Source organism: Gymnogyps californianus, chromosome 11, assembly GCF_018139145.2.
Source record: "Gymnogyps californianus isolate 813 chromosome 11, ASM1813914v2, whole genome shotgun sequence".
Classification (NCBI taxonomy): domain Eukaryota; kingdom Metazoa; phylum Chordata; class Aves; order Accipitriformes; family Cathartidae; genus Gymnogyps; species Gymnogyps californianus.
The window spans coordinates 9,746,335-9,759,803 of record NC_059481.1 but is presented as its reverse complement, the minus strand read 5'-3'; the positions used below and the strand labels follow the sequence as shown (position 1 = coordinate 9,759,803).

Here is a 13,469-nt window from a genome sequence, read left to right as displayed (position 1 = left end):
TTAAGAATTGGTAGAAAAGTAGGATTTACACATTAAGAGGCTAATAACATTTCCACTACTGAAATAAGTTTGCTCTTTAAAAAACTTCAGGTTTTGACACCTGAGCAACCTACCAATATATTTTAAGACTAGCTCGCACATGCTGTGAACTGTAAATGGAACCCAAGAAGCTAAGGGATAAATGGTCTTTTCTCTCTTTCGATGCTTAAATTAGATATGGCACATTAATGACACTCATCTCTTTTTCCCCCAACAATAATCTGCTAAGTTAGGGCTTTTTTTCTTTTATTTTCCTGAAAAATTGTTCAAGCATGGGGTTTTTTAACTTCTTCATCAAACTCTATGGAGCAGATGAGACTTGAGGAGAAAAAGAAAAGTCCCCAATACTGTAGATACTTCGTTTTCGTATCTGTATATCCCTATATGACATCCTCTCAGATGCTGATCAGCATTGGCTTTTGTCTCACTTTCATCCTTTCCTTCTGGCTGATTGCAAAGTAGAGTAACATTAGGGCTAGGTTAGCCCTATAATTCATCATTTAGCACAGCTGGGTGGCTGAGATTTCTGCAGCTGAGCATGTTTGTATCTATTTACTTAAACTGCTACTAGTAGCAACTAGTATGAAGAATTACAGATTGCATTTACCTGAGTTTTTATACACGTCCCTTCCTATAATAACTGCACTATCCAGAAACAGATTGGCTCATGAAACAGAGACGGTTGTTTTTATTGTTACCTCCTTGCTAGTAATCTCAGCCAAATCAAGAATGTTGAGAACTTCTCTTGGTCACTGGAAAGCCTTACATAAAAGAATTAATCTCGTCATCACTGATTTGCCTCACTGGGAAACTTACCTCCTTTACACAGTGGTTTTGAGAGCTATGTGTTACTGTCTCAAGTAGTGAGTGTTGTGATGTCAACCTGCATAAGTCTTGCAGCTTGTCAACTTCATTAAGCCAAACCATTTGCACAGTGCTATAGTGCGTTTCCCACACAATGCTTTCCTGAGAATAAGCAAACCTGGTATAAAAAGTGTTAGCAGGAGTTGTTCAAACCATTGCTGAAATAATAGATCCTTCGAAAGCACAAATAAAATTGCTTTCTGAGCTTCTTGTTGCAAAACTGTGATGTTTTTGCACAGTGTAGTCATGTTGTGAACTACAGCCTTTTAGAATGTTTGAGGGAGACAGTAACCCTTCCTGCTTCCACTGAAATCTTTTTTTTCCCCCCAAATATTTTGTTTTTTACATAAGACATCATAGCTGAACATATCTTTCATACTAAAAAATTAATTAATTTATACATGAAAGGTAAGATATACAGAAGATAATCCACAATAGTTTGTGTGTGTGATGTGCAGAGGTACCAAAAACTGACTTACCTTATCTCCACTGCACAAGGCCATCCTAAAACCGTCTTTACCAGTTGTGAAGTCCCCCCAGAATTTCATAGTATAGAACCATCATAATAGTTCCCATCCTAGCTATACCATATCAGAAAAAAAAGCAGGTCATGTCTGTGGTATATTTGAATGATGTCAGTCAAGGGCTGATGCCTGAGGACCCTCTGATCTGCCCTGGGAACTCACTAGCACATAGAGGGCACATGGTAAAATAAATGAAAAGTGCACATTTTAGTCCTGGTGAGACACTCAAATTACCATATTTTCCAGTAGTTAAACAAAAATAAGAATAGCATTTAAATATCTTGCTAACATATTCTTAGTCATCCCAACATTACCAGGTGTCTAGCACCCGGATGGTCAGCCCGCATACCTCTTTATATTCCACTCCTCCCTATGACACTGCATTAATAAGCATGAGCATGTGCATACACAAGGCTGGATGTCCTGCCAGATGCCTCCAGCTGTGCACACACAAACTTGTTCATGCAATTTGTGAGCACAAAGCCCTCTAAAACGTCTAGCACTTGCATGCACCTTTCTATAATGTGTGTTATGTCCACAATCTGATATTAGTATTTAATCCAGTTGTGGCCAGACTAAGTCCAATTCCAGGTGAATTTAGCAAATATATTGTGTTTTCTGGTTATCACAACAACCTCTGATAGAAAGTAAGGACATTGGCCTTTGTAGTCCCAGTAACAAGATGATTCTCTAGCTTGTGCATGATCTGGTAAGAAATTTTGAGTCTTCTGCCTGCCTGGTATTTTGTGCTTTCTCTGATGTGTACCATGTTCAGTGTGAATGCTTGTGTGTTCAGTATTTGTTAAATGTTAATATTCTAGTGGTCTTAATTTGTGTTCTGTATGTATCCCACCAAAGGAGGCAGTATAATTCCCTAGTGAAATGCATTTCCTGGAAAAATCTTTGCCTTTGTTAGTAAACTCTAGCTTTGTTAGCTAATATACACAATTCAGTAAAATTAGCTTTTTTATCCCTGCTTTTCATATGAAGGAAAACAATCACTTTAAGTGTATGAACTGTCAGAGTGTATCTGCCAGGGAAACTACTAAGACATGAAGTGGAGAAGCAAGAGAACTTCTCTCAATGCAAAATAATTAAAAACTAAATCAGTAAGCAGTCACAGTGTTAAAATATGAGCTTCTCAGACTGGAAAAGTGCTACACATCACTGAGTATCTTCTAAAGGATGTGTGGCAATCCCCCTTGTCACCTATTTCAGATTTTTGTCAAAATTTTGAAAACCTTGGATTTTCTGTGCTTTTAAAACACACATAACCTCTAAGGAGAGAAAGGATGGTCTAAGGTTAGAACACAGTAGATCTTTGGGGGTGTTTCAGAGTTTGTTTTCTCTTTACTTTGCCGTAGAATTCCTGTGTAATCTCATGTAAGTTATCCAATGTGCTGTGATGCAGCTTTCCCTTGTCTCTAAAGTATCCCCAGTCTCTAAAAGCGCTGACCTACTGCACCATAGTACTCTGAAGCATCAGATAAAGAATAAGCACTAAACACTACTCATGCAGTTGAAAGATACAAAAACGCAAATAGAGACGATTATGTATTCTAAATGCGCAATTTCCTTTGAAATTGTCAGAAGACTTGTATCTGACCTTACTGCAGAACAGAACCCAGAATTTGAGGATTATCATTGAAAATCATTCCTTAACATTGTGATGCAGATAGCTGAAAGACCTAGAACATCAGCTATTAATTCACATTCAGCTGTTGATCATCAATCATATCCCACAATGGACTGTAACTATTTTTCATTTAAAGAGACAAAATTTAAGGAGACAAAAAGTCTTTTTTTTTTTTTTTTTGAAAAAGAATGCATAGCAAACAAACAAGCTGCTGATCAATATCAAGAGTACCTTTTTGATTAAATATCTATGCATGGATCCCCATCCCTGTAAATGTAAAACTGTATTTCTCCCCTGCATTCTCTTTTTTCCTATGCTTAGAAAACCTGTATCAGAGGTACAGGAGCTGTTCTCCCTGTGCATCAGAATGTATTGCTCTGTGCTTGAATTATGTATGTCTTAATGACTTTTAGAAACAAAAGTACTGAAATTCAGTAGATTCCCTTCCCTCATACTATATCAGTAGAAGCAGCATGGATACACTTCAAGCCATCTTTTCTAGTGCAGGTTGTTCTACTTTTACACTGCATTAATGGGAATATGGAAACATCTTCCACACACATCACAAAAAAGTTACCAACAGTGGTGGAATGTATGAAAATAATTAAAAGATAAAGACATCTGCAGTATTATTAACACAAAAGCTAACTTCTCATGCATCCTTCTCTTGGTATGCCTTGTGAATACCGTTTGCCTGGTAATGGTAGTTCTATTCTTGTGACTGCCAACACAATTTGCACCATCCCGTAGAAAGCCGTTGTTTAACGGCACAGTTTTGATTTCTAACAATATAATTCTTCATTATTACGATCAAATATTTTCCTTCAAATGGTAATTGGATTTTTAGGCCTACTAAAGCAATCCTATGTTGTAACAGGTGTTTCCACATTTGGTTTTCCATAGTGCAGGGTATCATTGCATATAATTCCTAATTCATTAATTGTAATGGAAAAGCCAAAAACATAATGTATAAGTAAAATATAACATTACTTATCTCTTTGCAGTTGGATCCTGAAGCTAGTGTTGTTCTGAAAGAACTTCAGGTGAAACTTAGCAATGTATTGGATGATCTCAGCGTAACATATGCTACAAGGTAACAAACCTATTTTACTGCAAACCTTAGAGAAATATTCCTGTTCAAAAAACTACCTCGTTGATTAAATCTGGGTGGTTGCTTGGATGTCCTGAGATACAGCTTGCTTGTGCCCTGATGGAGTGGTGTGCATTTGTGTGTGTGTGTACGTGTTTAGACTCTGAAACATGTAGCAGTAACCTCACTGTAAAGAAAACTGAAAATGATCTGTGGGCATGAACGTGTTACAGAGGTGAGGCTGATGACTTTTGTTCTGCTTTTTGGAAAACAAAAATTGCTGGTTTGTTCTTGCTTGATGCTATGTTAAACTTTTCTCTCTGACCATGTTTATGTTACTTCCCAAGACTGGCAGCTTTTTCCAAGTGGCCTGCTTCAACCAGGGATGACTGCCTATGTTTAGCCTACTTCAAATGGTCACTGTGAATGGCCTTCTTGAGTCATTTGCTTGCCTGTGGCTCTGCAAAAATTGTCTGTTGAGCCTTACTTTCAAAATCTTTCATTAATCAGAGTGCACACTGCAGTCTTGAATGAGTATGGTGCTCTGCCAGCAGTGCCTGTGCTATAAGAAGCTGCAAGTTATTTTTGCTTCAAATTAGAAAGGAATCTAAGAAAGAGGGATTAGTGCTGTAGTGGTATTCATTAAGCAAAGTCTGTAGTTGCTTATTTAATCCATTGATGAACCATCTGGGTGGACAGAGTTCACTTTTTATGAGTGTGCTTGGTTTGTCATATTGTCTTGCTTTATTTTTGCTCCCAGGCCCTGGTTCTCTGATCATTGACAGTGCATGAATATTATTTCTTTCCAGGGCTTCTTTCTGAATGAGCCAACTAGGTTTCTGCAAAAGAAAACCCAGGAATAGCTCAATCTAGGATAGGCTTCAGATAGCTAGAACATTCCTCATGGGTCAGTTTATTGCTGGGATTTGTGAGGGTAACAATGTTAGAAAGATGGCTAATATCAAGAAAAGCCAATGCATTATTTTGGCTTTTATTGGAGGGACTGGTCCCAAGGATTTACATGAGCAGCTTCAATAGCAGCTTTATGTTGATTTTATCTAGGGCTTTGAAGTGTGTAAGTACTCATCCAAGTGTACTTGGAAAAGTTTCCAATTTTTCCAATGTTTTCACATGGAGATTTGCGTTCTCTTTTTTATGATTAGCCATGTCGCTGAAACAGCTTACTGCCTAATTATAATGCTTCTTTTCTCTCATAGTAAATTCTCTTTCACTTTCCTCAAGTTAATCTTTGCCATTTATCTTTTCACATTAATAGGCCTAGTATATTTATGGCTTCTGTTTTGCACTTCTGTTCGTAAACTAATCCTAAACCAATTCAATTCATCATAAATCAATTCATAAACCAAATTACCATGTATGCAGAGCCTTATTCTGCCTCTGAACTGTTAACTCTGATTAACTGCTGTTCTGCATTGTTTAAATATATTGACTGAAGGCTGTATCACATCAATGACACTAGAAGACTGTCAGACACATTGCTCAACCAGTTCAGTTAGGAAACAGAACAGTTTTCAGAAAAGCTGAACAGATACAACTTGACGAGCAAGAATTTGTTCACACTCACCTTGAAGTGGAAAAGATTCCTTCCAGGAGGAAGAGTCTAACTACTTCTTAGTGGGTATTTTTGTGAAAGAATATTTTAAACAGTCCAAATGTTTCAGCTCTGCCTAGTTGCAAAGAAGTAAGCAAAGCTTCTGATGGCACTGACTCTGTCTGAAACCCAGGAAAAAGTCAAACTGAGCCAAACAGGGCAAAATCAGTAGAGGTTTTCTATTTGTCCTCAAGAAGAATATCAAAGCTTGGTTCGTATTAACCATCAAGAGAAAAATAATTTATAGTCACCTGTTCCTGTTGTCCTTTCACACCAAAAATAAAATGTTGAGAAGTTGTTGCTAGCTGCTAGTCAATCATACCCTAAACTACAGATTCTGATACATCTATTGCTTTCAGAAAATAATTACTTGGCACTCCTACAAGGGCATGAAAAGCATAATGACAGAACAGAAACAAGGGCGGGGGGGGGGAATCAAAACAGTACATGAATTAGTTATATGAGCTCTAATCCTTAGGAGGAGTTATTTTCAGTCTGTAGCACCTGCAGTATCTTGTGTTTGTGAACTTTCCACCATTGCAGAAAAGATTTAAATTTCGTCGAAGAACCTGATGCAAAATGATAAATGTTGTTTTCTATCCCAGAATTCTTTCATTCTCTTTTTTTTTTTTCCCCCATCCTGTAGTTTCCAATTTATTATTGAAGACTGTGTAAGACAAATGAGCAATGAACTGAATCAAATGAGAGGAAATGGGAATGCAGCAGCCAATAAGAACAGTGCGGCCATTGATGCTGAGATTGTGCTTCGGCCTCTCATGGATTTCCTGGACAAAACGTAAGTGTGGCAGACTGGTTTGTGTGGCATTAGGAACTGGATGCTACAGTCAGGCATACTTGGTTTTACCTTGAAGCATCTAGAAACACTCCGTACTATTTTTAATATTTGTAGTATTCACGTGTGCACAGAATACTATGCTTAACCTGTTTAACTTATACTAAGCAATTTCTACATAAGCTACATATTTGCCTTTCTATTTCTTGTCATGTTTTGAGTCATTACAAAGGAGCTAGTGTACGGTCTTTCCTCCACAAGCTGTGGTATAAAGATTGTACTGAACAAAAAAACAAAAGTAAACTCCCTGTACTGAAATTGTCTGGCATTTGTTCTAGGCTGGCACCCAGTGTCCCCCTGCTTATTAATATGCCCTTCTGTGTCCCCAAAAACCTGGTCACCATTTAAAGATTTACAGAGCAGATTGATTTTTTTCAGTTGGTAAAAAGCTCAATTTTGAAATAGTCCTGCAAACTCACCCTGGGCCCTGAAAGTAAGGGTATCTTATCTTCTCGTCAACCAGCAGTGACAGGATCAGCTGTTCTGAAAGGCCATGTGCAGCACAGGTACATCTATAAGCACCTCACTGTCCTTGGTCATGTCATTACTGGTACTTGTGAAACACTAGTGGCCTTTTGCTGGAAGTGACTGAGAACAAGCAGCATGACACTGATCCTGCCCTTCAGGTCTCCCGTCACACATACATGCGGTACATACCCTTTTGGTTCCTTATGCATATTTCTCCTAGCCAGACATTTTCAAAGTGAAGGTGGAAAAGGTGTGCTGAGGGAGAGTCTTGCTTGAAGCAGAACAAGAAGCATAACCAGGAAGAAGTGGCTGGGCAGGACTGAGGTTAAGGCTGGAGCCTGTGGCTTCCAGAAGCCATTATGTTTGATGCAGAGCCTTTGTTTGCAGGATGCCTGCTATGCCTGTCTTGCAGAGCCCCTGTCTGGAGAGTTTAAGAGGCAGCAGAATAGGTTCCGTTTTCCCGGCATCCTCTGGAGTCTGTTTCCTCCCAGCTCTGCCCTCTTTCTCAATCCTGGACAAACATTTTCAGCCCTGACCAATCCCCACAGATTCTTTTCCCATTAACCAGAACATACTCTGGGCAGTGCCAAGGAGCCTTTCTTTGTCTTCTGCGTTGTAAAGTTGTACAAACCGCATTACTCCACACGTCACTGTATGATTATCTGGTGTTACTGGTGGTGGCCTGCAGTCCCAAATGAAACTTCTTCAGAGTCATGGATCCCCATGAAGGTTTGGTTTTATGCTTTTGACAAGCTGCTGTGCATCTATGATCAGCAAGACTCTCTTTTGAAGTTAGCGACTGGAGGTGCAGAATACTTCTCTGGGCTTCTGATGTTGGGACTAGTAAGACCCAAGTCAAAGGCTGATTTAAAGAATTGATTTATAACTGACTTCTCTGTCTCTAGGGGATTACTTCACATTCTTATCGTTTCTAAAAATGGGACTGATGGGCTTGCTATCTTGGAAACACAACTAGAATCACAGCTCCCAACTGTACATACGCATAGCCAGTCTGAAAGTCATTGGCATAAGGGGTGGGGAAGGGAATTGAAGGGGATTTTGGTTTTTCTTCGGGGGTTTAATTTTTCTAGGCTTCATTTTTTGAGGGTTTTGGCAATTACATGAATTTCAATGACAGCTGGCAATGGACAAATGCTTATTTAATGTACTTGATAAGATTTAACTATTTTTGCAACGCTGTCAAGTGCAGTGCCTGGATTCCTAGCCTGGAAAAAATTTTTAGCTGCTTTATCTATATGTCAGCCTTTTTATTTTTGGCAATCTACCTAGTCCTATGTGTTAAGTTACAAGAGGGGTATGTGTTACTTTCAAGCAGTATGGTTTTAAATTTGAATTATCTTTGAGTTAAGACGTTTACTCCTAGCACAAGTCTTGAAGAAAAGCCAAAAGTGTTTGCACACTTACATGTGCTATCCTAAGCTCATCATTTAAAAAACTGGGTAAGCTGACTTCTGCCTGTCAGGTTCGATTCCAAATTGCCATTTCTCAAAGCTGTCTTCATAGCTTCTTAGAGATTTAAGAATAATGACATAATGGAAAGAAAAATGGGTTTTAAATTACTGTCCAAATAGAAAATATTCCTCACCACAGGAATGTTAAATGGAATTTTAGCAGATGCTAAACCCATGCACAGAAAATAAAGATGTGAAATTAAAAAAAAAAAAAAACCACCCCAAAACAAAACAACGCTGCTAGGGAATTTCACCTTTCTTACAAATATATATTTATAATAGGATTATAAACATATCCTATTAATATGGTTTGGGGTTTAGTTATTTCTTAATTATGCTTTTATTTATGTGCTTACTAAGAGTAGTAAGAGATGATAGAAATATGAATTGGCATATTTATGATGTGGTATGTATAATGACTTACAATAATCTTTTTTTGCATTAATAGATTAGACATAATTCTGTAAAATTGCCCACATATGCATTTGCATGATGTTATTTTGAAATATTTTTTCCTGTGCCTGAAAACTGCAGCACTTTATTCATGATGCTACTTATTCATGATGATACCTGCAAGATGGTTTATGAATATACTCTTAAATAAAGAAAAAAATCTAAGTATATAGATCCTCCAAAAATTTAATTTTACTGTTAGTAATAGGTAGTATGATTGCACAGACATGCCAGTATATAGAAATAAATGCTTCCAAATGGTAGCCCTGAATTTGCATTAGCTATCAACACCTAGTTCTACATCACAGTATAAATATAAGACAAGGGAGATGTTTGTTTTTTATTTTTAAGACATAAACAAATTATATACCAAAACTTTAATTTAGGGGCTTAGGAGTGTTAAACTGTATCATCCATCAAACTTCATAACTCATCATCGTTTTGCATTTTTGATAGATATATATCAGTAATATATTAAACAATAGATTGGATAGTGGAGATATACATGATTTTTTAATCTGCAAGTCTTTTTTGTTACCAAAAATATTTAGTGAAAATATTGCAAAATAACTAAGCCATTGAGAAATCCTTATTGGTCACAAAAAGCTAAACCATAGCGGCCATTAATCTGAGCATATAGTGATACAGCACCTCTGAAGTCTTAATGCTAGTTTTGGAGACTGGTTTGTGTTTTGTTTTATTCCAGTTTAAGTGTCTCTGCGAAAATCTGTGAGAAGACAGTTCTGAAACGGGTTTTAAAAGAGCTATGGAAGTTAGTCTTGAACAAAATAGAAAAACAAATTGTGCTTCCACCACTGACGGACCAAACCGTAAGTGTCCCAGCGGTAGTTCACACACGTTATAAAGGATTGTAATAATGTGCTTAATCAGGTGTCTGCCAAGGGGTCTGATACTATTCTTTTCTGTACCTTGACCAGAAGGAATAATATATTGACTGTACGCAGTGTGTTGCTCTCTAGTGTTTCAAAGTAGTGTAGCTAGGTTGCTCTTCTGTAGCTGGTGAGGTAGACCTTGCTCTTTCATATACTGCCTGCCCCAACTCGGAGCAGTTTTTATGAATGCAGTATAAAAGAAGCCGAATCACTGACTTTGTAGTGTGCTTTCATATAAGGGCTTTTAAGTTTGATTTGACTTCATCATGCACAGTAACACCAAGAGTGTTCCTTGCCCTTCCCAGTTGCACCAGAAATTCAATTGCTTCCATTTTTGCAGCTCCCAGAAAGCCAGGAATGCCCCATCCCATTCTCCAGTCCTGCCTGCTGTGCCATTCCTCATCCTGAGGCAGCACTTAACGTCGGAAGCTTAAGCCACTTTTAGCTCTAAAGTTTTGGGGTATTTTAATAGCAAACTTGATAGGAGGTCCTCTTTGGGCAGGACTGCATTTACAGCCTGATAAGAAGAGGGAAAGAAACTGTAAGTTAATATGGAAAGTAGTGCTGCTACACACAAGACCAGTGTGGGTGATGGCCTGACGTGAACCCTGAGTGGTGACAAAGCTGAGGGCAGCGGTAAAATCTGATTCTGTCTAAGGATGAAATAAAAAGAGCCTGGCCTGGAGTGCCTTTTTTTAATTGGTTTTTGCTTTTTTGAGGGACTGGGATAACATAAATGTTAATTCTTCTTATTTTCAATCTTGTCTAGAATAAATTCAACATCTTTACGACAAGCTAATCATGACATTGCCGTAGTGTGCCTTTGGGCAACTTTACTGTATACATCCTATGATGTCAGTTAAGCTGCTAAAAATCTATTGGTCAGTATCCATATGTTAAAGACATATCATTAAATCATATTATATTAAAGATACCTTAAAATATTGCTGGGGAGGCAAGAGGAAATCTAATAGAACATGTATAAATGGTGTTAAGGTAGTAATGAAATAAACTGAGCTATTAAAAATTCTAGACTAGAGCTAATCACAATATCATAGCCAGGACTCCTTTCACTGAATTTGTTCATATTTACTATAATGCTCTTGCTTACTATGCATAATTAGAAACAGCCTCTCTTTCAATGAGTGCCTGTGTCAAATTTATATTTCTGAGTTTTTTAATTAGCTTTTCAAACATTTTGGTGCAAATTTTATCTGCAAATACGTAAGTAGCATTTGAATTGGGTAACTGCATTTCTCATCAGGTATTAGGAGCATTTATTAGCTTTATGCAGGATCAGTTGTTACACTCTGATTCATAGAACAGCATGGTTCAGAGTTAAGGGGGGGTTCTGTTGCTTTTTTTAATTGCTTGCCAAGAATACAGAATTACCTGTCAAAGACTTAGTAAGCCCACTTGGACAACAGCACAATATGTTGCAGTTAGTTAGGATAGTAAAACATTTTTTCAAACAATTCCCCCCAAGCGTTTGAATGTAGACCTTTATTTAAAAAATAGTAAAAAGATTTGTCTTCCAACCATAGTGAGAATAACCTTTCACTGCCAACTGAACACAGATTTCAGTTCATCTGCTTGAATCTGCAAGCACCTCTGTTGTCCTTACTGATGCTCAGAAATCACACCAAGCAATAAGCTGTGACACTGATGTTATAGCCCATCTCAAAAAAGCTTATTCCAGTCATTAGTTTAGCAAGTTGATACTTCATTAAGCTATGGGTGTACATCTGGAATGCAAAACATCCGCATTTCAGGCAGAACACAGAAAGGGTGGTGAAGAAGCAGAGGCAAGGAGCCCTCCTACCCCCTCACCTAGAATGAAGAGTCTTCTGGATGGACATTAGATTAGTTAGTGGCCAAAGGTAAGAAGGCTTCTGTTTATCAGCCAGTTACTGATTAAAGGCAGAGATTGCGCCTATCATTCAAGACTAAGATAAGTTTAAATGGTGACAGCTGGGACTTCCACAAGTGCTTTGCCCCCGTTCTTCATAAAACTGAAATGACCCTTGCTTCTCCACACACACTTAAGAAACATGAGCCTCTGACTAGAAAATGGTCTGCAGCATATTTTTTTTCAAAATTTTGCTCAACATTTGTATAGTAGAAGGTACAATATCTTCAATATATAGTCTGTAATGACTAAGGAACATGAAAAATAGGTACAAAGATTACTGGTTTAGGTTTTCAGAGTGCTTGCAGTATCACGTGTGTATGCTACACTTCACCAGCTGTTGGGTTTTACTAGTGGTAGCCTCTATATAAAGTGTCCCAGTTGGCAGGCATGGTGAAAGGTGTATAGCTAGTTGCATTTATTTTGCTACTTCTGTTTACCATTGAACACATAATTAAACAAAATCAATGAAATGTAGGATACTGTAAGAGAGATGTTGCCCTTTTGGAGCCTTGAATATTACTTTCTCTCTGAGGGTGAGAGGCACACACATTCGGAAGCAGAGTTTATTTTTTAATTTTCATATTTATCTTACCATTCTCACTACTAATAAATAATGAAAATTTAACCTGCAGTTCTATATTACATCTTTTGCAATTGAACCACACAGAAGCAAAATTATTTCTGGAAACTGAAACCTTTTGGAACAGAAAGACTAATGAAAAATTGTTCTGTATTGTGGTATGTAAGTTGGACTGACTTTTTTTTTTTCCCCTGAAATCCAGATATTTAGAACTGTGTCTTGCTGAACTGCCAAGTAACTGCACTATTAATTATATTTCTTGGAGTAATTGTGATAAAACAGTGTGAGCGTGCAATTATAGTAGGATTCTGTTTGTCTAAGACAAAAATGTAGGCATTGGCCTTTGGTATCATGCCAGGATTTCGCTATTGTAAAATACTGGTTTAACTTCATAACACTTTGGTATCTTTTCTTAAAAAAATGGCTTTGGCTTAACAATACGCCATTATGCTGTGTGTTACTCAGCTGAGCTTTTGCAGGTTCCTCAGGGCTGCTCACTTCCCATTATGATTATTTATATTAGCATAGCACCTGAGAGCTATGATTATGGACAAATATCTGATTGACACACTGTATAAAAACAATCCCAGCCTCAGCTTAAAAATATTAAATACAAAATGAGATAGCAGACAGGAGCACATGAAACCACTATCGACAGAATATGCAATATTTGTATCAAGTATGGGACACTGGAGGGAATCATGCTGCAGGTATTCAACTACTTGGCCTTATCAACTGAATGAAAATATGTCTCAAGTGTAATTGAAATCTTTATTTAGCGTTGCAAAACAGTGACTTTGGCTAATGTCCTAGCAGAAAATAAGATCACGTTGACACAAAACGCAAACATGCTGTAGTGAGTTTGTTTCCTGAATTTTCAATGTGATTACAGGGGCCCCAGATGATATTCAGTGCAGCCAAAGATCTTGGACAACTGTCAAAACTCAAGGTAATGTAGCCAAATGAAGCTGTGAATGGCTTGCTCTAATGAAAAAAATAGATGAAATATTAGTGACTGTGAGGCCAAGCCTCATGCCTCATTCTTGTGCTTATTTACTGTAATACGATTGAAT

The 13,469-nt window shown here is 37.6% G+C and overlaps 1 protein-coding gene across 2 annotated transcripts in view; it reads left to right on the top strand.

Moving 5' to 3' along the window:
• The window catches only part of UNC13C (unc-13 homolog C), a 188,418-nt gene that overhangs the window by 151,055 nt on the left and 23,894 nt on the right, over positions 1-13,469 (top strand). For both annotated transcript variants that reach the window (XM_050903121.1, XM_050903120.1), the window contains 4 exons: positions 4,068-4,156; positions 6,412-6,561; positions 9,718-9,841; positions 13,289-13,345. In XM_050903121.1, coding sequence (XP_050759078.1) covers positions 4,068-4,156; positions 6,412-6,561; positions 9,718-9,841; positions 13,289-13,345 — 420 coding nt within the window. The remainder of the gene's footprint in view (positions 1-4,067; positions 4,157-6,411; positions 6,562-9,717; positions 9,842-13,288; positions 13,346-13,469) is intronic.